Source organism: Penicillium nucicola, assembly GCF_028828085.1.
Source record: "Penicillium nucicola strain IBT 29836 chromosome Unknown utg000005l, whole genome shotgun sequence".
NCBI lineage: Eukaryota > Fungi > Ascomycota > Eurotiomycetes > Eurotiales > Aspergillaceae > Penicillium > Penicillium nucicola.
This window is the reverse complement of record NW_026643129.1, coordinates 1,510,463-1,536,090: the sequence shown is the minus strand read 5'-3', so window position 1 is coordinate 1,536,090 and position 25,628 is coordinate 1,510,463. Positions and strand designations below refer to the sequence as shown.

The 25,628-nt window shown below is 49.1% G+C and overlaps 9 protein-coding genes across 9 annotated transcripts; 5 read left to right on the top strand and 4 right to left on the bottom strand.

Annotated features, from left to right (window-relative positions):
* Positions 1–203: 203 nt before the first annotated feature.
* Positions 204–4,489, top strand: N7511_005651 (putative xanthine dehydrogenase HxA; the record flags this gene model as incomplete). Its single annotated transcript, XM_057128028.1, has 4 exons — positions 204–434; positions 512–715; positions 798–2,752; positions 2,806–4,489. 4 exons carry the CDS (start codon positions 204–206, stop codon positions 4,487–4,489), a joined length of 4,074 nt encoding a protein of 1,357 aa, XP_056984545.1.
* A 340-nt stretch (positions 4,490–4,829) lies between these two features.
* On the bottom strand, positions 4,830–6,830 carry prm1 (pheromone-regulated protein PRM1; the record flags this gene model as incomplete). Its single annotated transcript, XM_057128027.1, has 1 exon — positions 4,830–6,830. One exon carries the CDS (start codon positions 6,828–6,830, stop codon positions 4,830–4,832), a length of 2,001 nt encoding a protein of 666 aa, XP_056984544.1.
* A 1,995-nt stretch (positions 6,831–8,825) lies between these two features.
* Positions 8,826–10,519, top strand: N7511_005649 (uncharacterized protein; the record flags this gene model as incomplete). Its single annotated transcript, XM_057128026.1, has 4 exons — positions 8,826–8,991; positions 9,060–9,143; positions 9,201–10,031; positions 10,125–10,519. The coding sequence occupies 4 exons, from the start codon at positions 8,826–8,828 to the stop codon at positions 10,517–10,519; spliced, it is 1,476 nt and encodes a 491-aa protein (XP_056984543.1).
* An 833-nt stretch (positions 10,520–11,352) lies between these two features.
* N7511_005648 (uncharacterized protein) lies at positions 11,353–11,544 on the bottom strand (the record flags this gene model as incomplete). Its single annotated transcript, XM_057128025.1, has 1 exon — positions 11,353–11,544. The coding sequence occupies one exon, from the start codon at positions 11,542–11,544 to the stop codon at positions 11,353–11,355; it is 192 nt and encodes a 63-aa protein (XP_056984542.1).
* Positions 11,545–12,285: 741 nt separating this feature from the next.
* Positions 12,286–14,087, bottom strand: N7511_005647 (kynurenine--oxoglutarate transaminase; the record flags this gene model as incomplete). The annotated part of the gene is made up of 8 exons (XM_057128024.1): positions 12,286–12,576; positions 12,640–13,063; positions 13,112–13,279; positions 13,332–13,404; positions 13,467–13,572; positions 13,627–13,711; positions 13,788–13,856; positions 13,915–14,087. 8 exons carry the CDS (start codon positions 14,085–14,087, stop codon positions 12,286–12,288), a joined length of 1,389 nt encoding a protein of 462 aa, XP_056984541.1.
* Positions 14,088–14,417: 330 nt separating this feature from the next.
* Positions 14,418–16,022, top strand: N7511_005646 (ssDNA-dependent ATPase MGS1; the record flags this gene model as incomplete). The annotated part of the gene is made up of 1 exon (XM_057128023.1): positions 14,418–16,022. One exon carries the CDS (start codon positions 14,418–14,420, stop codon positions 16,020–16,022), a length of 1,605 nt encoding a protein of 534 aa, XP_056984540.1.
* Positions 16,023–16,360: 338 nt separating this feature from the next.
* On the top strand, positions 16,361–18,228 carry N7511_005645 (uncharacterized protein; the record flags this gene model as incomplete). Its single annotated transcript, XM_057128022.1, has 3 exons — positions 16,361–16,462; positions 16,544–18,188; positions 18,221–18,228. 3 exons carry the CDS (start codon positions 16,361–16,363, stop codon positions 18,226–18,228), a joined length of 1,755 nt encoding a protein of 584 aa, XP_056984539.1.
* A 584-nt stretch (positions 18,229–18,812) lies between these two features.
* On the top strand, positions 18,813–19,735 carry cdc31 (putative cell division control protein Cdc31; the record flags this gene model as incomplete). Its single annotated transcript, XM_057128021.1, has 2 exons — positions 18,813–19,090; positions 19,162–19,735. 2 exons carry the CDS (start codon positions 18,813–18,815, stop codon positions 19,733–19,735), a joined length of 852 nt encoding a protein of 283 aa, XP_056984538.1.
* Positions 19,736–20,340: 605 nt separating this feature from the next.
* Positions 20,341–25,350, bottom strand: admB (uncharacterized protein; the record flags this gene model as incomplete). The annotated part of the gene is made up of 4 exons (XM_057128020.1): positions 20,341–22,694; positions 22,745–22,803; positions 23,600–25,260; positions 25,306–25,350. 4 exons carry the CDS (start codon positions 25,348–25,350, stop codon positions 20,341–20,343), a joined length of 4,119 nt encoding a protein of 1,372 aa, XP_056984537.1.
* Positions 25,351–25,628: the final 278 nt, after the last annotated feature.

Below are 25,628 nucleotides of genomic sequence, written 5' to 3'. Positions count from 1 at the left end.
AGAGCACATGATACTCGTCCTCACCTCATCGTTTGGACTTCCCCTCTTGTAACTCTGACTTTCTGAACCCTCATCTTGCTAATAACTTTAGGCAAGTCGTTGCGGAACCTCTCTCTTATAAAAAAGCGAGATGTACAGCGAAAGTTGCCATTGAAACAAAGTTTGTTTGTTTCTAGCTTTTGGCACACCCCGATAACAACACTATGGCGCCGGGAATCCTAGAAACGGACTCCGCGGTCGCAGCTGAGAAGGTCTCCAGTCTGGCTGTGTTGACTGAGGACTGGGATGATACAATCAGGTTCTATCTCAACGGCACCAAGGTTGCCGTAGACACTGCCAACCCTGAAGTTACCCTGCTCGAATACCTGCGGGGTATTGGGTTGACAGGAACCAAGCTTGGTTGCGCCGAGGGAGGTTGTGGTGCTTGCACTGTGGTGAGTCTCGATCTATCGACATCGAGCCCAAATTGCTTTGCTAGGATCAACTGACCTAGTGGTCAATTATTTAATAGGTCGTGTCTCATATCAATCCCACAACAAAGAAGATTTACCATGCCTCCGTGAATGCTTGCATCGCCCCTCTAGTCAGCATTGACGGAAAACACGTCATTACAGTCGAAGGCATTGGAAATGTCAAGGACCCCCATGCGATCCAGCAACGAATTGCGGTCGGCAATGGAAGCCAATGTGGTTTCTGTACTCCAGGAATTGTGATGGTATGTCCATACCCTTTGGCAAAGTACTCGTCTTTGGTCGGGTACTTTGCCATACAGGATCAAATTGACTAACAACAGGAAGTCTCTCTATGCCCTGCTTCGAAACAACCCATCACCATCAGAACATGATGTCGAAGAAGCCTTCGATGGTAACCTATGCCGATGCACCGGTTATCGACCCATTCTCGACGCCGCCCAGAGTTTCAACTCCAAAAATAATTGCGGCAAAGCCTCTGCCAATGGCGGTTCAGGTTGCTGCATGGAGAAGAATGGGTCTGGTGGTTGCTGTAAAGGCTCCTCCAATAGTAACGAATTCGAGACTGTCGATTACAAATTCCCCGCACCAAACTTCAAACCATACAGCCCAGACACCGAGTTGATTTTCCCTGCTGCGCTGCGGAAACATGAATATCGACCGTTGGCATATGGTAACAAAAAGAAGAAGTGGTATCGACCGGTGACTGTGGATCAGCTTCTACAGATCAAGAACATCCACCCGGAAGCTAAATTAATTGGCGGAAGTACCGAGACACAGATTGAGATCAAGTTTAAGGCTATGCGATATGCGGCTTCGGTATATCTTGGAGACATTCCGGAGTTGAGGCAATTCACCTTGCATGATGATTACCTGGAAATCGGTGCCAACGTGTCTTTGACTGATCTTGAGCACATTTGTGATCAAGCCGTTGAGAAGTATGGTGCTGCCAGAGGTCAGCCATTCAAGGCAATCAAAAAGCAACTGATGTATTTCGCTGGAAGACAAATTCGCAATGTCGCTTCTCCGGCCGGTAACCTGGCCACTGCCTCGCCGATTTCGGATCTCAACCCCGTCTTGGTGGCTACCAACACTATTCTCGTAGCCAAGTCGCTTGAGGGCGAGACTGAGATTCCCATGACTGAGTTTTTCCAGGGATACAGAAAGACTGCGCTCGCTCCCAATGCCATTATCGCAAGTTTACGTATTCCGGCTGCGCAGAAGCAGGGCGAGCATATGCGAGCCTACAAGCAAGCCAAGCGCAAGGATGATGATATCGCCATTGTCAACTCGGCATTACGTGTCACCTTGTCTGAGAGCAACGATGTAGTCAGTGCCAACCTCGTGTTTGGTGGCATGGCAGCTATGACGGTATCGGCAAAGAACGCCCAAGAGTTCTTAATTGGCAAGAAGTTCACAAACCCTGCGACACTGGAAGGTGTAATGAGTGCATTGGAGCAGGATTTCAATTTGCCATTCGGTGTTCCTGGAGGCATGGCTAGCTACCGCAAATCTTTGGCTATGGGCTTCTTCTATCGGTTCTACTATGATGTTCTGTCAGGGCTTCCGGTCAAGAGCTCGGACTTGGACCCAGATGTTGTTGCCGAGATCGAACGAGCTATTTCCTCCGGAGCGAAAGATTTGGAGTCTTCGGTCGCATATCAGCAGAAGATTCTCGGACGAGCAACTCCGCATGTGGCAGCTTTGAAGCAATCTACCGGAGAGGCTCAATACACTGATGATATCCCAGTGCAGCAGAATGAGCTATTTGCCTGCATGGTTCTCTCAACCAAGGCTCACGCCAAAATTCTCAGCGTCGACGCATCTGCTGCATTAGATATTCCGGGCGTCGCTGATTACGTAGACCACACGGATCTTCCAAACCCACAAGCAAACTGGTGGGGAGCACCCAAGTCTGATGAGCTTTTCTTTGCTGTCGACGAAGTTACAACAGCTGGTCAGCCAATAGGCCTCATTCTGGCCACTTCAGCTAAGATTGCCGAAGAAGGTATGAGGGCTGTCAAGGTAGAGTATGAAGATCTACCCGCTATCCTTACAATGGAAGAGGCCATCGAGGCCGAATCTTACTTCGAGCACTACCGCTACATTAAATGTGGCGATACCGAGGAAGCGTTCAAAAATGCCGATCATGTCTTTACTGGTGTCTCGCGAATGGGTGGCCAAGAGCATTTCTATCTGGAAACCCAGGCTTGTGTGGCCATACCACTACCAGAAGATGGTCAAATGGAGATTTGGAGTGGTACTCAGAATCCCACTGAGACGTGAGTTCCAGAAAACGTTACTTGATATGAACTTTGAGCTAACTCATTTATAGTCAGGCCTATGTCGCTCAGGTAACAGGTGTCGCTGCGAACAAGGTTGTCTCGCGCGTGAAACGTCTCGGTGGTGGCTTTGGTGGCAAAGAAACACGATCGGTCCAGCTGGCTGGTCTATGTGCTACTGCTGCAGCGAAGACTCGACGACCTGTCCGGTGCATGCTCAACCGTGACGAGGATATTCTGACATCTGGCCAACGTCATCCTTTCCTTTGCCATTGGAAGGTTGGTGTGAGCAAAGAAGGAAAGCTCCTTGCCCTCGATGCCGATGTTTTCGCAAACGGAGGTCACACACAAGACCTTTCTGGTGCTGTCGTCGAACGAAGCTTGTCGCACATTGATGGCGTGTACAAAATTCCTAATGTGAATGTTCGTGGTCGGATTTGCAAGACCAATACCGTATCAAACACCGCTTTCCGAGGATTCGGTGGACCTCAAGGTCTCTTCTTCGCTGAATGCTACATTGAAGAGATCGCAGATCATTTGGGTATGACTGCTGAGCATGTGCGGGCAATCAACATGTATCAACCAGATGAAACAACGCATTTCCACCAGCCTCTCAAGGATTGGCACGTACCATTGATGTACAAACAAGTGATGGAGGAGAGCTCCTACAATGAACGCAGAAAAGCTGTTGAAGAATACAATGCACAGCATAAGTGGTCAAAACGTGGAATGGCAATCGTGCCAACCAAGTTCGGCATCTCCTTCACAGCCCTGTTCTTGAACCAAGCAGGTGCTTTGGTCCACATCTACCACGACGGCAGTATCCTTGTAGCACACGGCGGTGTCGAAATGGGTCAAGGTCTACATACGAAGATGACCATGATCGCTGCTGAGGCACTGCAAGTGCCACAAGCAAGCGTTTTCATTTCTGAGACAGCAACAAACACAGTAGCCAACACATCCTCCACAGCCGCCTCAGCAAGTTCCGATCTTAACGGTTACGCCATCTTTAACGCCTGCGAGCAACTGAACGAGCGCCTCCGTCCCTACCGCGAGAAGATGCCCAATGCCCCAATGAAAGACCTTGCCCATGCAGCCTACTTCGATCGCGTCAATCTTTCCGCGCAAGGATACTACCGCACTCCAGATATCGGCTATGTATGGGGCGAAAACAGTGGTCAAATGTTCTTCTATTTCACACAAGGCGTAACAGCCGCCGAAGTTCAAATCGACACCCTAACTGGCGACTGGACACCCCTACGTGCGGACCTCAAAATGGATGTCGGTCGCACTATTAACCCCTCAATTGACTACGGCCAAGTCGAAGGTGCCTACATCCAAGGCCAGGGCCTATTCACTACCGAAGAAAGTCTCTGGCACCGTGCCTCTGGCCAGATATTCACTCGTGGCCCTGGTAACTACAAGATCCCTGGATTCCGTGATATCCCGCAGATCTTCAATGTTAGTTTACTGAAAGACGTCGAGTGGGAGAATCTACGCACGATCCAACGATCCCGTGGAGTCGGCGAGCCGCCATTGTTCATGGGTGCTGCAGTCTTCTTTGCTATTCGTGATGCGTTGAAGGCGGCACGCAAACAGTGGAATGTTACCGATGTGCTGCATCTTGAGAGTCCAGCTACTCCAGAGCGGATTCGGGTCAGTTGTGCGGATCCCATCATTGAGCGTGCAAGGGTCCAACCCAAAGAAGGAGAGAAGAGCTTCTTTGTTGCTATTTAAACGAACGATTTTATGTTTCTTTCGTGTGTATGAGAATATGGCATTTCGGCGGGGAGGGTGGCATATATGATAACGCATTTATTCTTGCTTTCATTTTGATCAACTTATGGATTCCTTAAATTGTAAATTTCACGCTCCTATCCGGTATGACGCAAACTTCGTTATTATTGTGATTCAACGATACTTAATTTCCTTAATAATAAATTGCCTCGCTGCTTGGAATCACTATACTGCCACGCCAAATTCGCCGGGTATTTCTGAAATTTCCATAAATGCGATATCACAGTCAAAAGGGAAGCTGACAGGGCCAGGAGATGCAGAGAACATAAAAAAGAAAAGCTCATCGCTTCACATCATATTCAACATGAAAGCTCCCCCTCAAATCATTGCCACCATCAACCTGCAACGCGTTCCCATAGTTCCTCTGCCCAGCAAACCCAAGCTTCTCATCCCGATAACCATGCCCACCAGCAACAGGCACCGAGCTAGTTGGTGCAGCCGTATACTCCGGAACGACATGCTCATCAGCATTTGTCCCCCTTGGCATAGCAGTAAGTGGAACTTCATCAAACACATTCGAGCTACGAACTTGCTGAGGACTATGACCATGCGGACCATGAGGAACAGGATCAAGAATATGACCCTGACCACCTTCACCACGAGGCTTCTCCCGACCCCAGAACAAGATCATGGCACGGGTGACTCCAATGAGCGCGATGAGAACCCAGACGAGCAAGATACATGTTGCGATGATTGCTTCAATGCGCACTGCGCTTTCTAGTTTGTTGACAACACGAATGACGACTTCGGTGATTTTGTTGGATGTTTCGTCACCTGCATCGGCTAGGAAACTATCGGATGGGTTTGATGTGCTGTTGATACTGTCTGAGGCTCCGGCTGAGAATGTGTCGTTTGGGAATGTAGGAAGAGAAATATGTGCGTGGTCGACAACCCAGTCGAGACCTTTCTGCATTGACTCGGCCTTTAATTTGACAAGGCAGTTGTAGAGATCGTTGACCGGACCTTGGAGGACTGTGCCCGAGAATGTATGATTCAGCGTGTCGGATGTGTTTGTGATGAAGAAGTTGAGGGTTCCGTTGATATATCCCGCTGTTTTGTTAACCCAGCCAAAGACGTCGTCGTTCAGGCCACTGTCGACCTTGCCGATTGCATTATTGGCATCTGTGGCCCATTCAGCCGAGGCATTTTGTAAAGCGCCGACGACTTTGTCTGCGAATTCGCCTACTTCGGCACTCAGTTCGGGAACCGTCTGCTTGATCTGACGTAGGAGCAACCATTGGCAGAAGCAGGCGAAGAGTGCTGCCACTGCAAGAGCTAAAACGAATAGTGCAGGGAAAGATGTTGCGTATGCGATAGCCCATCGAACGAGGATTTGGCGACGACTGTTGCTGAACCGGCTTGCAGCTTTAATACCTGCTGCGGCTGTGTATGGCCGTGAAACGATGTATACAACATCCATTGGGTCGTGTGCTTCCTTGCGAACCAATTGAGAGCGCTCTTTCATTGAGCGCCATCGTCGGATTTCTTGCCATGCAACAGGAATGCATACAAGTATCGCCACAATCAGCAAAACGGCGATGAAAATCTTGCGTGCTGTGATGGCTATACTGGTGACGCCGTCGAAGAAATCATTGATACCACTGTTACCATCGCAAAATGTCAACTGCTTTTTCGCGGGAATCGAAAGTGCAGAAGAATCAAACTCGTACGCGCCCAAGGTATCGTTGACTAGATCTCGGAGCTCGTTGAAAGGCAACATGATGAGCTTCTTGGCATCAGCTTGGAGGGTTGTGAAATCGGGCAGGACTAGTTTGTCCATTTTGGAGATTGTGTCATTGACAGAAGATGGTAATGATAGATTTTCCAATTTGTCGATTGTGCTGTTGAGGTCAATCTTCTCAAAGTCCTTGTCGAAAAAGGTGGCCACGGAGTTGAACTTTGAGATGAATGCGTCTAGTCCAGTTTGGTATTTGTCAACAACTCCCTCAATATCGTCGCCAATATCAACGAGGGTCCCGTTGATCCAGCTCGTAGCTGACTCGACGACTTCAATGCCAGCTTTGATTGTGCCATTGACGGCGACAGCAATGAGACAGGCGTAGGTCGAGTACATCATGTTGAGAACAAAGTAGATGATTTCTCCAAGAGCCGTGATGGTAAGTAGCAACATGGACTTGAGAGCATCCACCGCATCATTGACAGTAGAAGCTGTTAGCTTGTTGACGCCCGTAGAGAGGTAATGGGGCATTGATGCCATTGCGCTACCCATCGATTCCACAGATGTACACGCAGATAATGACTCGCGCTTGGCCGACGCCATGTCGGATTGCAAGGAGCCGATTGCAAGTAAAAGCCGAACCAGAACTAGGAGTAGCAGAATTGTCCATCGGTTGATCCATACTTGAGATAGTCGAGCCCGAAGACCGAGGTAAGGAGTGAGACCGTCTGGATGTAGAGGAATTATGCGTCCTGTGCTGGAGTCGTGAGCCCCATATGGCGGGAGTAGAGGAAATATCGTCCTCCCAGACTGTGAGAAAATCATTTCAATTGATTTTGATACAAACTGTCGAGGTTGGTGAAGATGTTGGGTGTGATTTCGTCCAGCGAAAATCCCACAAGGGCTTGGAAGTAGAATCGAGTTCAAAGAGAATTATACAGAGCTTGCATCAAAGCAGAGTATCGCCAAGAGTAAAGAAAGAGAAGCAAAAAAAGCAGAGAAGAAAAATTCCAGCTTAACAGAAGAGCATGGTGTATATAGTCTTACTGGGGTGAATGAATGAGAGATCAATAGATGAATAGGATGGGTGGCGAAACTGGAACAATAGAATCAGAACAAAACATGGAATAGGGAATCCTCAAATATAGCAATGGGAAAACCTAACCTGTCACTCGTCAAATACCCGGCGGCAGCAGACATTGTCAGAGACGTAGTTTTGTTAAATAAAGAAGCGGCTGCCAACCCCGTAAAGGTGGACTAACCACTCAGAGTCAACCATGACCATGTCGAAACAAAGGATACATAAAAATAAAGCCTGAAGATAGAACATCTGGACCAGTAATTGTTTCAGGTATCAGTAAAGAATCTTATTGGCTACTGTTGTTGTCAAAAGCGCCGGGGTAGCATAAATAGACAAATATAGCTGCAGTGGGCGCTTAGCCGCTCGCGAGTTGAAAGCCAATGGTGGTATTGTCATAACTGCTACATCGAACATCAATCATTTGGTTACAGCAAGGTTTCGAGAAATGTTTGCTTTGATTGAATTGATTTCTTGATGGAGCAAATAACATAAAGGGTCGGTTACTAGCTGCCTGGCATTCGATGACCTGGTGTGAATGGATTCACAGTCTCGCAGTTTCAAGTACCGACCGGCATTTTCTGAAAATGAATTGTCGCAGACACCAGAATCCGTTATTTCACTGCAGCTTGTGTTTAGGTAGAAGGTATTTATTCTGAAGGCGCGAAATCACAGCAGTGATGATTATAGGTCCGTGCACAACAAACGGGGCAGCCTGTCACGTGCTTTGAGGCACGCACGTGATGACTGACACCCTAACTGCAGCCACCCTGATAGTAAGAAAATCTACCTCGATCTTCAAGAATGTCATAGAGCTGGTTCGGGCATTGCAAATTTGGTGTTTTTTTGGGTAGTGAGACCAGTTTATTAGTGTCTCTTCTCATGAATTAAGTATGAAATTGCTGTTCAAGCCACTCAGTGCTTATGTCGTCGATTGACATACCCTTGACTTGAGGATCAACACTTCAGACTCAGATTTAGTGCTGTATTCCTTAAACAAATATAGTGCGTATTTGAGAAGCTCAAGATAAATCAAAACTCTGGTTGACCTCATCGAAAAACAATCATCTGAAACCATGAAGTTTTCCACCATGGTACCTCTTGACTGAATCAGTCGCACCAAAATTTTCTCTCAGGTCCAGAACATGAACTGCTTCTAGACCTTCATCTAATTTTCAAGCTCGGGCCACATTCAACTTCTATCTGGATAACCAAATGCTTGATCGTTTGCCTTCGATTAAGTCGAATCTCTTAAGTCGAGTAAGTCGAAGCCTTTTGACACCCACCATCCATCTTCATCTCCCTTCTCGTTTCTTTCTTCCTCTTCTATCTTTATCACTCTTCATTTTCAATCATCTCATCAACATTCTCTCACTCGGATCATCACTCTGGGATGTAACCCTCTCTCAAAGTCGTGAATATCTACAGCTCTTTTTGCACCGTGAGAACAGAAATCCATTCGAGGAACACCAGCTGACAATATTGGTAATACAGATAGCTCTTTAAACATACCTGGCAAGATGTCGACCACAGACATCCCAAATGCTGCGCCCAGAACTGAACCTACAGTACCTCAAACCTCTACTGCCTTACCTAATGGTGAGCCATGTCCCACCTCGCCAACAATCGAATTTGAGTGTGAGCTTCGGTGCCCTATCTATGGAATGGATGGAGAATGCTTCTCTGGTAAGTTGAACTGATATGTATTAATCTTCATTGAAAGCTTAGATTGCTGATTCGATTCTCTTGCATAGACCCTGAGGATTACACTGACTACCGCTCAACCGTTCTTGCTGTTGAATTTTCTCCGAGGGAGTCAAAGGATGCAATCAGACTGGGTATGCGAATCGCATTGCATCTCCTAGACGTGATTACAGACACTAATTACTATCCAGGCTTGATTGAAGGGCTTCAAGAAAACACCCATTTGCCCTCTGGGGCCGAGCCTCTCTTGTCGCTTGACCTAATCAAGGAGCAGCCTTTAATCGACAAGGAGCAATCCGCGAAGACTGGTGTCCAAGACCCGGTCCACTCCGAATTTAGTGCCCGTCCCACAAAGGATAAGACTCTACAGATGGTAAAGGAGTACACTTCTTACAGACTTGGTCACATGTCTGGTACAAATTTACCACGTGGAAATGGTGGAAAAACTGACCATTCACTCTCCGCGGCGAGTGGCGAGAGCTTAGCATCCTCCACCGCTCTAAGTGACAATACCTTCGTCTCTGGCCTTGACGGAACCTCAACTCTTGCGGATATCTCATTTACTTGTGCGTTTGCGGGGTGTGAAAGACTCTGCAGTCTCTTAGATGCGATCAGTGACATCTGCCCCAAATGCGGACCATTTTCAACCATTCGATACTGCGGCAAGGAGCACCTGTGGCATGATGCCATTTTACACTGGAAGAACTGTGGGCAGTTCTCTCTCATATATCAATATGAGGCGGGACCAATTCCAAAGGAGTTTTTCGGGAGTCTACCCATGTTGCACAATATTCGAGGATTCGATAGCCCTGAGCGCCATCGTCAGGCGCTGGGATTCGTTTCCGCTACCAACTATGGCGACTACTTTGTCTTCGCAGATTTTGTTCCTACGGCCACACCAAAGCTCCACACTTTGACCAGTGAGAACCCAGTTTGTTCAACGAGTGTTGAGTTCATCGTACGATTCGACGATCCGGTATGGAAAGATCGCTTTCGCCGCGTATTGGCGATTTGCCTATTTGGTAAGTTTTGTTTCTGCTACATCACATCCTTCCAACTTTTTCTTTCGCTTCACTCAATCGCTTTGTTCGAATGGTATGCTAACGGTCTCTCAGAAGGGATTGAATACCAGGGACTTTGTGGCGTTCTTTTCCGGCTAATTCGGGGCTGGATGCGATCTAAAGAGATCTGGAATCCTGAGGTGGAGTACAAAGTGGCTAAGCAAATCGACAGAGAGATGGGTTTTGTTCTCCCTCTCAGCAAGATCTGCCGCCATAATGTACAGGAAAAAGAGTGGGATGGTTCCGACTTGAGCCCCTTGGATAAAACAACCCACAGATTCTGTCTGTCAAAAGGCCGAAGATTTCAAGAGAAGGATCTAGTGATGGGACAAGGTATCGGTGGACTGTGCAGTGAAAAGGAGTCCACTTTTGAGGTTCTTCGAGCACACCGGATTTATCATCCGACGGTCAGAGATATGATGGCGCGGGTCAATGGTGTTGGTTTTTAAAAGTGTGTCTCTAATGCGGGTCGATGTGCTTAGCATTGGGGCCTAAGACGGGGTATTGATGTAAGAGTATGATTTGATGACCCGAAAGAATATCATTATCCAATGAATGAGTAACTGTGATATTCACGTTGAACAAATTAGCCTAATTTGGTTGACAATGAAAGTGCAGGGAGACTTTTGCAACCTGTGGATGGTTTGTCTGCCATCTGCAATAACGTTAAGACAAAGTTGCAACTAAAAAGCCACTCCTCACGATTTGATGCCACCAATAAATCAGTCAAACTTTAGCGCTATTTTGATATCATATTTTACGTCCAATTTTACCCCTTATATGGCATATATAGAGGTCAAGTTTGATGTCAAATAAAATACTCGAAAAGCGCTAAAGTTTGACTGATTTATTGGTGGCATCAAATTGCATGGTGGCTTTATATTACTTGGGAGTGGCGTTTCAGACAACTTTATAATGCCTTCACTCAGAACGAAGCGCAAGAACGCCATGTCACTAGCAAAGAACGCAATGGAAGAAAGCCCAGAACAAGCATTCAATGAATTAGTAGAGGGACCTGGACAAGCAAAGCTGGACCCGGCCACAACCAGTTCAGCGACAACAGCCCGGAGTCTTGGTAGCCTCAGAAGACGCAAAAGAATCAATATCAGCAGTCACAGTCAACTTATAGTACATTTCATTGATGGGGACAGTAGGACAAGTCGCAGAGGTAGAAGATGAAGACTGATACTTGCCCCATCCAAAGACCCATTCATAGCAAAGCTCATAATGCAGCTAGCACTCCCAAGACTGCGTGAAAGTGATATCGTAGGGTCCCGACGGTTCAGTTGTCGGGATGATATACAGCGGTCACGCTGACTGTCTCGGCGCCCTGGATGATTGTCCAGGATGTCGGATAGTCACAGTCTGACTTTGGGGCGTCTTTGACACAGCCAACATGGTAGATGGTCTCTTTAGCATTGATGCCTGCTTTACTGGCTGCTGTGCTTGTTTGGGCGCGTAGCAGGTCCTCCATATTCCAGGATGGTTTGTAGTAGCCGACGATTGTGCAGATGATTCCTTGAAGTTGGCAATGCCGGCTAGGATTGCTGCGAGGAATACTGAAGTGCGCATATTGATCGGAGAATGTATGCTTTATTTGGGGGGATATACGGAGTACGCTTGAAAAAGTATTCGGACAACGAAAACATCAGGGAGACTGCTCTTCTTAGATTAGGGGACCGCGCGCCCTTGTCTTCGTTTAATATCGAGCGATAAACCATTCGAAATATCTCTAACTGGTAGACTAGTGCAGTCGATCTCCCCTGGAGCCTCTTCCAGGTTGAGGCTCTGCGATCCACCTGACGGTTACCGTGATGATTGATATCAGAATGTTATCAATATGCATACTATTTCATTTGGACTGTGTGGAAGTTTCACGGCATACAGGGTGCCGTCGCAAAAAGCAGCTGTATGGCATTGTGCAGATATCCCATATGTAAAGGAGACAAAATAGTTGACATGGAAGAAGGCGGGCTAGTTGGATAGGTATAACGGGGTCGAGATGGGTTAATTCCGATTCGATTCACCTCACTTGACGACACCTGTTGTATAACTTATTGGTCATTTATTGATAGCATCAAATCGTGAATGGAAATTTGTAGATTTCATAGATGCGATAGATCTGCATGTATAAATTTATCGTTCTATGTATCATCAGAGGAGCACATCTACACCGTTCGGAATTGATCTCGGCATCCCACTCATGTCAAATAATCTACTGAGTGATGTACTTCTTAAGACCCCTCAGGCGCTCCTTGGCAGTCTCAAGAACATCATCGTTCTTGCAAACAGCAAAGCGGAGATAGTCCTCCGCGATGTGAGCGTTGGCATCAGTATAGAACTCAGTCGGGGGGATAGCAGCTACGCCGACCTCTTGGATGAGGAACCAGCACAGCTTGAAATCCCGAGGACGGTTGGCAACGTGGGGTGGGAAGGGGTAGTCGGCTGGGAGCTTGACGGAGGCCATGTTGGCAAGGACGAAGTATCCACCCTCGGGGTCAGAGTACTAGAGATGAATGTGTCAGTGATTTGAACAATGCTGATAGATGCAGAGAGACTGGTCACGTACCGGGATACCGAGCTCATCAAAGACCTCACAGAAGCGGGAGATCTTGTTCTTCATGTCTGTTCGGCTTTCGTCCCAGAAGCCTTCCTGCTCGGCTTTCTCAAAGGCGACAGCGGCAGCTTCCTGGAGAGGAGAAACACTGCTGTAGCAGATGCGGGTGTGTGCAGCAGCAACGTACTTGATCAGATGCTCGGGTCCAATCAGGTAGCCGACACGCCAGCCAGTGGCGTAAAAGGCCTTGCCGGCAGAGCAAACAGTCAACGTGCGCTCGTAAAGCTGGGGAGAGAGTGTGGCAATTCTGGTGAAAGGAACGTAGAACAGACGATCATAGACTTCATCAGACAGAATAATGAGGTTGTGCTTGACGCAAAGGTCACCAATGCGCTCGAGTTCTTCGCGCGAGAAGACCTTTCCGACGGGGTTGTGGCTGGCAACATGTTAGTAGAGGCGCTGAACAAGCAACAAGGGTGCTCACGGAGAGTTCAAGACAATCATCTTAGTCTTGGGGTTGATGGCCTTCTCAAGCTCCTCGAAGTTAATGGTCCACTCGGATGCAGGAGAGGTCCGGGTAGCACCATCCGCAGGTGGCTGAAGGGGCACATATCGAATAGTGCCACCGGGCATTTCGATGTTGCTGATATATCTGTTCGTATAGTTAGCAGCGGTCGGTCTCGTGATGTGAGGGGGCACCTTACTGGTCAAAGAAGGGCTCGAAAATGATGACTTCATCACCGGGCTCAATGAATCCCATGAAGGCACTGAGCATGCCTATTTATCATTTGTTAGCGCCCATGTCCTAACCGTATATATCGTAATCGTCAATTGCTAACCTTCATTTGCGCCAGTTGTGATCGAGACCTCGGTATCGGGGTTGATGGTCCTGCCGAAGAAAGGGGAATATGCGTCCGCGATGGCTTGCTTGAGACGAGGGCGACCCTATGTGGTGTGAGCACACTGTACAATTTGCGCCGGGCAATCGACGTGTCCCACCTTGGTGGGGGAGTATTGGTTGCATTCAACTCGGTCCAGCGCATCCTTTGCGGCATCGAGAGCAAACTTGGGCGGATTGTAACCACTGTAAACAGTAATTGATTGTCAATATTCGTTCCTTGCAGTATTGCGACAACGACATTGACCTTGTGGTGACTCACAAGAACCCTTGACCCATGTTCACGATGGGCTGAACTGGTGAAGCTGCGGCAGCCTCATTGACGATCGACCTGGGATCTTGATTCAGTATGTTTCCTGTAGCTCTGCATGTAGTGCATGTAGCCGTACCACACATCCTGTCGCTGTCCTGCTACCCGCGCCGCGGGGCGGAATGGGTCGGGTCGTGAAGCTGTTGCCGACATCGGTCTTGCGAAAGCAGATAGGCGGGGTAAAGGTACGGTGGTCAGAGATACGGTTGGCTTGAAGGCGAGAGAAGAGAGGAGAGATGAACGAGGAATCATGACCGTTGAAGAAAGAAGAAGAAGAAGTTGGAGTAGTTGAAGTTGCCCAATGGCGTGCTTGGATTGGGGTTCGGGAAACGGGCCGAATTCCACTTCAGAGGTCGAGACGGGGATTACTTGACTTTCCCGGACTTCATGTTGGCCATTGAGATCTTGTCTTGGTTAATTCCGATTGACTGAATTCCATATTCTGAATCAATTCAGGCACCAAGGCGCGCACATTACTAATTACCAGCGCGTCTGCACAGCACGCGTGTCCGTCTCTCCGGAGATAGCGTGTTTGACCCGACTTGACAGCTACAAGCTTCCAGCACAACAAACTTTGACATTATGGTTTCCTGTCCGATATGCGAGAAATTCGTGCCGCAGTTGAAGATTAACGATCACATTGATTCCGGCTGTCAGAGCTTCATTGAAGAACCCTCCTCCTCTCCCGGGGACGCATCGTCCTCTCAGAAGGGCCCTGTTCCAAGCATATTCCAACCTGCATCGGCGCGCAAGGCATCCACACAGCCAGTGATCGCGAAAGAGTCCCCATCGCGGGTAATAGCAACCCCGCGTCCTCTCAACGGCAAGAGATCATTCGTCCAGGAGGAAACGCCAGAACGTGGACCGAAGCAAACAAATGGCGAACCTAAAGAGCCTCAAGCAAAACGCCCCAAGGTCAATGCTTTCCACAAAGCTGCCCCACTTGCAGAGCGCATGCGACCCAAGACACTGGAGGAAGTATGTGGCCAAGAGCTTGTCGGTCCGAACGGCGTCCTGCGCGGGCTCATCGAACAAGATAGGGTACCCAGCATGATTCTGTGGGGCAGTGCAGGGACAGGCAAGACAACTATTGCTCGAGTCATTTCCTCATTGGTAGGCAGTCGCTTTGTGGAAATCAACAGCACAAGCAGCGGCGTCGCAGAGTGCAAGAAGATATTCGCTGAGGCTCGTAGTGAGCTTGGCCTGACTGGTCGGAAAACAATCATTTTCTGTGATGAGATTCACCGTTTCTCCAAATCACAGCAGGATGTTTTTCTGGGTCCTGTTGAGAGTGGCCAGGTCACCCTAATTGGAGCAACAACGGAGAATCCTTCGTTCAAGGTCCAGAATGCCCTTCTCTCACGGTGCCGAACATTCACTCTCGCGAAGCTCACTGACGAAGATATCACCTCCATTCTCCATCGTGCCCTCCGCGTGGAAGGTCCAAGTTATTCACCCTCGAACCTGGTTGATGAAGAACTGATCCAATATCTGGCCAAATTTGCCGATGGAGACGCTCGCACATCGCTCAATCTGCTGGAACTTGCCATGGATCTCTCCAAACGGCCAGGCATGGATAAGGAAACCCTGAAGAAGTCTCTCACCAAAACCCTTGTGTATGACCGCGCTGGAGATCAGCACTATGACACCATATCCGCCTTTCACAAGTCCATCCGAGGCAGTGATCCAGACGCCGCGCTGTATTACCTCGCTCGCATGATCCAGTCGGGAGAAGACCCCCTTTACATCGCTCGGCGGTTGATTGTTGTTGCTTCAGAGGACATTGGCCTTGCGGATAATACCATGTTAACACTGGCCACCTCGACCCATGCTGCTGTTGAAAAGATCGGTCTTCCAGAAGCGAGGATCAACCTGGCGCATGCTACCGTGGCGATGGCACTGTCAAAGAAGAGCACTCGCGCGTATCGTGGCTTGAACAATGTCTTTGCTGCCTTGAACGAACCTGGAATCGCTGGCCTACCTGTTCCTGTTCATCTGAGAAACGCTCCTACCAAACTCATGAAGGAGATGGGTTATGGTGCCGAGTACAAGTACAATCCAAACTATGTTGACGGCAAAGTGCGGCAGGAGTATCTGCCAGAGCAGCTGCTGGGTCGAACCTTCCTAGAAGACTTGGACTTGGGCACTCAGAGAGATCGTGATTTGAACACTTTCCAAAGAGGCTAATGGCCTTCATTGTTCTCATTCTATGGAGTCTTACTTCAATACCATGATATGAATATGGCCCAAGGTATACACCTATACACCTCACCGCCCAAGCATAAATTATACCTCGCGCATGGCCCTTGCTTAGCCTATTTGGGATTGTTATGGACAAGAACCATGGCAAGAGTCTGTACATGCTTCTGCGCCAGTGACTCAAGCCTGAATTTTCAGACTTGAGTAACTCTTCCATACTCACCTTCGTTTTCACTCTACTTCCATCCTCTTCTCTGCTTGATTATTACTAGCAAGCACGTCGGCACTTTCTTGCGACAGAGTATTCTCTCTTTCCAGGCGCATCCATGGCGACTCAGGCTAGTGATGGTGAAGCTCAAGGGCGGCTGGCACCAAATCCTCGCTCATCCAAGCGCAGGCGTCTCGAAGGGACCTTCCCTGTGACCCATGTGAGTTTGATCCCTTTTATTCTGTTTTCAGCTACATGATATGTTCACTGTGTATCATCGGTCCTAATATCATTGTTCCAGCCTTTCTTGCCAGCGCTCGCTGCTGGTCCGGGTCCCACTCAAGTCCCGTCGGTCTCAGATTCATCTCAGTCAAAGCCTGCTGAGGGACAAGACTTGCGATGGGGGGAATCACGTACAGGGATAGCATCTGGGTCTCTTCCTATGCTTGGTCCTGAATATGGCTCGCACGTTATGGGCCACGCTGCACCTTCATGCGACCTACCATTCACGCAACAGCTGGCAGATCTGCGTCAGATCTTACCTATGAAACACCGTCGACCATTGGCCCCTCCAACCGGGCACTTGAAGTTCATCCAGGTGGATCCGCTTAACCCAGAAAGGTCCTCCCTCGAAACGGTCCCTCGTACCCAAGCCCAGATACAAGCCCAGAAAGAAGACACTGCAGCTCTCAAAGTTTTTGGTGGCTCATGCTTGTGGTGCATTCGATTCAGGAAGAAATGTGAGCCTTGCAGCTCATGTAGTCACTGTCTTCTCGGCAAAATACACGTTTGCATTCGAGGACCACGGGCTCTATACATATTTGGAGCTATAAAATTGCCATCCGGGGAAGGACGTCTTGTATTAGACGAGATGGAACGCCTCGCCATCTCCGAGGCGACCGAACTTCAAGGGGCTTTGATGATTACTCAAAAGGATACTCTCGAGTCCCGGGCCTGGACTATCACCGAATCTCGTTTCGCTTTGAGGAGGAAAGAAAAACTCTTTGATTCATTCATTGACATGGCTGTCGGCTGTCTTGATTGTACTGAATTGGCTAGACTAGAAGCTTCATACTCGAGGAACTCACTGGTCCAAAAGGCGGTGCTAATGGCAAGATTGTTGATTGTCACCCAGGGCATAGCGCGTTCGCGAATCTTTGCACAAGCAGCCGATGTTGTCTCTGGAAGACTCGTCATGTTTCTGATCTTGATCCGCTGCATGACACGGCTAGCTGGCATGTCTTGGGACTTCTGTTTTGAGATATATGGATTCCTGTGTCACAAACCTAAATTCGCCTGGAAAAAAGATATTGAGAATGAGCTTTGTCCTATCTTTGTCGCTTGGGCACTCTATAAGCGAACCTCGGACAGGGTATCCGAGCTGCGAAACGACCTCGTCATTCAAAAAATTCTTGGTGATGGCTGTTCGATCGACGGGATTTGCGATGCCATTCAATCCGTATTGGATTATACTTACCCCAAGAATAAGTATATGAAGATCAAAAGAATCAGGGATATTTTGGACAAAAATATCCCCAAGCTATCGTGTCCGTCTTTCGACTTCGTGTTTTCGCAGGAGCCATCTGATACTGGGAAGCAGTTCCATCTTTCTCGCGACTCATACTACGAGATGGCTTCATTCTTGCTTGGTGGCCGTATTGTCTCTGATCCAGCAGCTCATTCGTCCAACGCTACTGGCGCACTGGTGACAATGAGTGCTTCGATTGCAGCACCTTTCACCATGACAGAGGACGGTCTCATCGATCCATGTCCGGTAAACTCGGACTTTGTCAACCCACTCGATCTGCATCAGGATCCCAATGCAGTCGCTAGCGCCGGTATTCTCTGCCATTCAAGCTCTTTAGAGACCTTGACCAGTGAAGACTCAACTGAGACTGTACCTGGTCAGCCACTTACCGGATCCGCAGACTGCTGTGCTGGCCCGAGTATGGACTGGAAAGTTGATGACATTTTCCAGACCATTAAATCTGATTTCCCCTCATATTGCCACTGCTGCAATTTCTGCTGTTATCATAATTCAGACACTGAAGGATGTTGTTCTACCACTGAATGTTCCCCTGGCAAGTGCTATTGTCCTGTCAGTCAAGGCTCGAGTTAAGCTTGCATCTCATTTTTCTATTTTGTTCTTGTTTTGACACTCTTCCTTTCTTGCTGCTAGTGAGATGCATTTTCGCTGTTTTTATTATGGCATACATACACTCCAACGAGTTAGGCGCAACATGGGAAAGCTTTGCTAAGATAGTTGATACCCCAATTGCATATCACCCATTTAATTCATCTATTTGATTCATGTACGTAACTTTGCTTAATCAAATTAAACCAATTCCCAGAAGTATCTCCAGCATGAAATCGCCGAATCAGTAGAAAAAAGAAGGAAAAACAACGGGCGGCGTTAGGCGTCCATTCCGCCCGCGTCGCGTCTCAAGATTCCTTCCACCGCCAACACCCCGACTACTCTCCCCCAAGGGCTGCAAAGCCCCTCTATTGCAATTAATGCTGTTGAACCCTGATCCTTGCATCTAAATACATCTGAAGACCACCCACTTGCCATGGCCTCCGGCCAACCTTTCGCGTCGCGCTCGTACGCCGGCACGAAAATGCCCGACCGCTCCGTGAACGCAAACGCCATGCCCTTCAGCGCCTCGTCGTTCTCCCGGCATCGCGGCCTCGCCAATCCCAATGCAGGCGAATTCACCGATGGCCCCAAGCAGAACCAGCAGAATGCGCAGCCAGCGACGAACGCGCAGTCTCACGGTCAAGCACAGGACACCAACCCGCTCAACCGTCTGACGGAGGAGCAGAGAGAAGAAATCAATGAAGCCGTAAGGTATCCCCGAAGTACCGTTCACGAGTTGATACGGCCCTACAATACAATGCCCTCCAACTTGCTTCACCCAGAGCCGGGTCCAATCCCCCAAACATGAACCTGAACCAGAACCTGAAACAAGCAGAACTAACACCACCTAACGAACAGTTCACCCTCTTCGATCTCGACCGCGACCGCCACCTGGATTACCACGAACTCCGCGTCGCCTTCCGCGCCCTAGGCTTCACTCTCAGCAAACAAGAGCTCATCTCCCTGCTAACAACATACGGTGTGCCGCGACCACAAGTGCAGGCCCAACAAGCCGCTGCGCAATCCCAAAACCCGCAGGCCGTGCAGTCGAATAAGGGACCCGTCTCGAACCCGCAACACCCGTCCAACTTGCTCATGCCGCTATCGTCTTTCCAGGCTGTGACTGCGTTGAAGATTCTCGAGCGGGATCCACGGGATGAGATCCTGCGCGCGTTTGAGCTGTTCGATGAGGGCGCGAAGGGGTTCATTGATCTTGAGGATTTGAGGCGAGTTGCTCGTGAGCTGGGCGAGACGGGGCTGGAGGAGGAGGAGCTCCGGGCTATGATTGAGGAGTTTGATCTTGAGGGGGTTGGTGGTGTTACTCGTGAGGCTTTTGTTGGAATTTGTTGGCAATAGGCTTGGTTCTTGGGTTGAGGGGTGCCTTTTGACTCTTGACTTGGCTGTGCATGGGTTTCTTTGGTGTTTGGTCTTGTTCCTTTTGTTTTTCATCTCCAGTACTTGTTTTGTTCTCTACCTTTTGTTTGTATTGCTTGTTTTGGAAGTGTGTTGTGCTACTCTTATTGATTGATTGAGTTTGCATCGCACTTGAAATGGATATCCAAATGATTGAGATCTTCAGTCTTCAGTCTAAATGTACTAAGCTATTATTACATGTCATTTATAGGGTAAAGTTGTCAATTGATGTCAGTCAAGTACTGTAGATTCATGTCCCTCGCACTGCATGCAACAAACGAGATGGATAGAATCCATGCAAATATAATCCAGATCCAAATCCTAGCCCACAGCTCAAATGAATGTTCAACCCAACCCGCCAATGTAAGGACCGATCATTAAAAAAAACGAAGACCGCACTGTTCATCCGCGTTGACGCCATAACCAACAAGCCCAGAGCACAGAGAAAAGTCCCCACGGGCACGAACGCAAGGACAAGTGCAGCAAAACAATAGCTTAAATTAAATCCATAAGAAGACTACATAATGATAAACAATGAAAAGATGCATTCAAGCATAGCGTGGTGAAGGGCCTGGCGGTGGCATATGCTGATACCCAGGCGGTCCAAGGGGAGGCACGTTTTGATAGCCAGAATTGGGAACGCCATGCCACTGATTCATCTGGGGTGGACGGGCAGACGGCTGGGGCCCATTATACCGCCTGTATGTGCCGGGAGGAATGGCCTTGCGCATCTTGCGCTGGGCAGCGCTGCGTCGGCAGCGACTGTATATACAGAAGAAGAGGGCTAGGAGAATGAGAGTGCCGCCGCCGACACAGACGCCGATTACGAGTTTCTCGTGTTGCTTGATCCAGCCTAGGGCGGAGGAGCCCTTGCATTGGCCTGAGCTGCAGCGGCCGCCTGAGTCGCAGGGTGTGCCGTCGAGATAATTCTGGTTCATGCTAATGCATGAGGTTGTGCCGTAGGAGTGGGCGAGGGAGGGTGCACCGCAGACGAGACTGCATGATGGGGATTGTGTGTTTTCACAGGCCCATGTGTCGTTTGTGTTTAGCAAGGAGCCGACTACTGTTCGACATTGGTAGTCACGGCTGGTGCACTGGCCGCTGGCACAGCTGAGGCCTTGATCCTTGGCACCGCAGGTTGTGCCGTCGTCCTTGAATTTGTCGTCCGGGCAGGAGGGGGAGGTTCCGCTGCACTTCTCTTCGATATCGCATACGCCTGTGCTAGCACGGCAAACGGTATCGGCGGAGGAAAATTGGCAGTTAGAACAGCAACTTTCGTTGGAGTCGTCACAGACGGCATTGTCCTTGAATTTGCAGGTTGATGCATCGCAGCAGGAGTTGTCGCTGCAGCCTTCTTCGCCACCGCAGTCGCAGTCTTCGCCGGCCTCGACAATACCGTTACCACACTGACTGCCACTGATCGTCACGACACCCTTGTTGTCTGACAGACAGGAGGACTTGATGCTGTTTCTTCCAATGGCGGAACAAATGTTGCCGATGGTACAGTCTGAAAACTTGGTCATACTGTTGCTAGCATAGGGGTTCATGATATACTTTGCATCAGCATCGCAAGTTGACGAGGACAGCGGACAACATTGAGACGAACTCTGCAAGTTCTGCGCGCAAGTATCCGAATCACAGTCGTGAACAGCACCAAAGGTATGTCCAGTCTCGTGGGCGAACACCTGCCAAGAAGCACCAGAATTGCGGACAACAACATTGGCGCCAGTAACAGAGCTGTCGCCGGCGGTGGTCAAGTCAGATGTACACAGTCGACCCATCCACGAGACACCAACCTCGCTATCTGTCGGGCAATCGGTCATAAGAGTCCAATAAGCATTGCTATCGGCATTTTGAGCACGCCACTTGGAGAATTCATTGAGACGCCAGGTAACATTGCCGTTGTCGCAACCCACGTTCCATGGCGTACCAGAAGCGCCCGTAGAGGGGCAGCCCGTCTCAGAAATTGTCAAGTTTCGCAGGCCAATCGACACATTGAAAGACTCTTCGTAAAGACTGGATGCTGTGTTGACAATATTGATGATCCAATCCTTGGCCGCGGCCTTGGGAGTGTCGTTGCTAGCCTTGAATGACTCGGTCAATGCACAATCACCCGCAACTCCAATTAGAGCGACCTTCTTTGTCTTGGGGCAGCCACTAGTATCACCGATGGTCGTTTGCAGGTTCACGCCGCCCGTGTTTCCAGACACACCGCTGGTGTCGGACTGCCGCTTGCTTAGGCCGAACAGCGAGTTCAACGAGGCAACACCCCACTGTCCGTCATATGCGTCAACACCATAGGGAAAGATCGAATTGGACAGATCGGCATTGTAATCGAGGGTGTCTGATCCACATCCAGTGAGTGAGGAGGAGTCCAGCGACCGCTTCAGCTCGTTGTGTGTGTACTGGAACATGTCTGAGTCTCGGTAGACGAGCATATACTCTCCATCCCTGGGCTCAACATCGGCATCAATCGGGCGCTTCTTGTGCATATAATTTGACTGCAGTTCAATGTGGTGCTTATTGTTGTCGATGCTGAATGCACCCTCGAAGAGAGGATCTTGGCCATCCCTTTTGACGGTGATTCTGGCCCAACCAACGGGTGTCCATCGCCCTGTGCCTGATCCTACTAGGGCGCGACCTTTGAACACTTTGTGCTCGTGTCGCTGGATCGCTTCCCCGTGTCTTATCGTGCCGTCCACACCGAGGTATTGCACGTAGGCATCGTCGGAAAGGATATCGTGATTCGGTTCGAGCTCTAGCTTTATCCGCTTGCCATCTTGGTTTAGGTTAAAGGTAACATCGAAGCTGGATAAATGGTCTATTTGGTGTGAAGGAGTACGAATGATGGCATTATCGACTGGCGTAACATGGCGAATAGCCTCTGAGGCTTGTGACCGTGCTGTTGGAAGTTAGCGCTGCCATAGCAACAGGGGAGAGAGGCGACGATACCGTATGTCTGTTCAAAGAGCGACGACACAGCACCTATTAAGGGCAAGATTGTTGAGAACCTCATGGCAGTTCAGGGCCCAGGGTCTGAGGGTTCAGGGTCTTGAGGCTGATAAGAGTTTCAAGGGTCCTGGCTGACAATCATGGGGAAAGGGATGGTCCACTGATCAACGAATGTCAACTCAAAAACTCCAAAAGACAATTGAAAACCAGAACGATGAAGAAGAGAGATCACAAAGGGTCTCAGCCGTTTGCCAAGGTCTGAGGAATCCCAAGTGACTCCGGAGAGGGCCAAAGGCTGGGCTTGGCAAAGCGGGCTGAAACATCTCTCGCATGTTCTGATTGACCCAAGTGGAGTGGGCTATTTTCATTTTCATTTGATCGTCTGGTCTTATGGTCTTATGGTGTTGCCTGTGTCCTTGGCGCTTAACTTGACTTGCAGGGTCCAGATTCGCTTTCGGACGTTTCTACTGTAGCAACGGGAAACACCCGCCACCGATATACTGCAACCTTGGAAACTCCCAGGCACGACTTGGTTTTTTTTCTGGTTCGCTTCGTAAAGGACCAACTACACTATTTACAACATTCGATAGTTCAAATGAGTACGCGTAAATGGCTGCAAGCCAAGGCGCCAACCGACTAATAATCCACCACTTGGCAAGGCTGGAAATATGCTGTGACTCTCACTGCAGTATTGATGCATAATCTTGATATCTGGGTAGTATTGTGTGTTGGAATCCGAACCCGAATGGGGAATTGACACTCTGAAACAGGGACAAACATGACTCCAAACGAACTTGGATCTGGTAGAAACAGTGATCCGAAGTGGCAATTTGCACTCCAGCCAATCCGACTCACTCCGATGCAGCGTGATACATCTCATGAGCCACCTGTGCGAAATGAGGGATACATGCCCCGCAGATAGGGCAGAGGACACTGCTAGCCAGTGGTTCATCTTCGTCGCCATCATCCCAGTCATCCGCGGCCTCGGCAGACTGTGGCTCAGGCCCGGGTGAACTGCCAATAGGAGATTGGGAAATCTGAACAGGTACCACTGGGATATCAGGTTCCTGAACCGTCCAGTCTTTGAGCACCGTTTCTTGTTGTCGAAACATCTTGCCAATATCACGTCCACTGCTTTGCTTTTGATCACCGGCTGTCTCAACCATATTGGTCACTGCAACATTGATCAGACTGAGATTCCAACCGGCCTTTTCAGGATGCAGTTTTCGGAACATAGTCAAGAGACTTTCTTTGACTAATCGTTCAGCCAAGGCATCAATGTTCTCATCCAAGTTAAATATAAAGGACGGCAAAGGCGCGGATCGGGAAATGCGATTGAAATTGTAGGTACGCGCTGTGTCATTGTCTGGCGGGGGCCTTGGCCGCGTCGATAGTCGCAGAGTGCGAGGATGGGCAAGCCATCTCCCTTGAGGGATGCTACTGTCAGTCCTGTCAAGAAGATCGGTCCGAATGCGACGCAACAGGCTTCGTGAGAGTGTGCACAGCTCTCGCCTCACACTTTCCAGCGTATCGAGTCGGCCGTAGGAATCTTCAATACTGATTTGGGTGGGCACGTCCCGACCCTCGAGCACATCTGTATTATCCACTCCATGGAGAATACTCCATATGCGCGTCCCGATCCCTTTCGTGGACCCCGGTCCACCAAGAATCTTTTCCAGCAAGAGTGGCCCCATTCCCGGGAACTCGCGGATCTCTCGTACAGTAATTTCATCATCGATGGGTTCTGCCCCTGAGATATGAGTTTTCAGTCTCTCAGCAATCCGTGAGCCGATTCCAGGAATTTTTCGAATCTCATGGTTATCCAGGAACTGGGTGATGTTGCTGGGGATATCTTCAGCCGGTTTATATGGAGGTAGAAGAGTGGTTTGTCCGTTCGGTTTATGGACATTGCCAACTAATTTTGCCAGCAGTTTAGATGTTGAAATTCCACCTGTAGCGGTGAAACCTATCTGATGCTCCATATGGCTTCTCAGAAAGCCTTCCAAGTGAGAAGCAACAAGCAACCTCATTTCTAAAGAAGATGGATCCTTCTGAGCGATAGGCGCATCCTCCGTTGCTGGAAAGGTCGATCCCTGGTATCGCGTAGCATCATAAGCAAAGCCGACAGTAGGGTCTTTCCGATCAAGATGAAAAAACGAATTTGACAGGTCATTCGGATTCAAGACCCCGGTATTGTAATCAATCATTTCAGTGACATCTAGAAAAAGCTCATCAAACCCCAGCTTCTCAACACGTCCACCCCAAACAAAGGACCGAACCATCAGATACAACTCCTTGGAAGAATTTCTGAACTTGGTCAAATCCTCGCCCAAGACGATGACCACATCGGGACAAATGCGCTTGGCGTCTTTGATGAGTTGCAACTTATGCAACCCTCGCCGTCGGGCCTCGTAGTTGCATGTGACCACGATCTGTTTCTGCTGTACAGCTAGTGGCAGAGATCTCAGTGCTGGCTGCTCAACTTCAAAGACTGATGCATAGAAACAGTCATAATCCTAGATCTGGTCAGCTGGCTCCAGTGGCACAATGGAGAGACTCACAAGGTGGAGGATGACCCGACCGTTGTTTTGTGGGGGAACAGCCATGGACCCTGAAATGAGCCAGGTCCATTAGTGAAATTATGGGACTGAGATCGAGAGTGCCTCGGGTGAATACAGTAGTTGCAGCAGTCAAGTCAGGAATAGGCTGCCACTGTGGCTGGTGGCTGTGGTGCAGGTGTGGCGCATGTTTAAGAATAGTCGAGGTTTCCCAGTGTCACGTTCAATTTGTACATGGTAACTGAGCACATGCAGTAGATCAGTAGATCAGGAGATCAATAGTACTAGATCAACGGAAGCAATGGTTTTTTAACCTAAATTGAGGA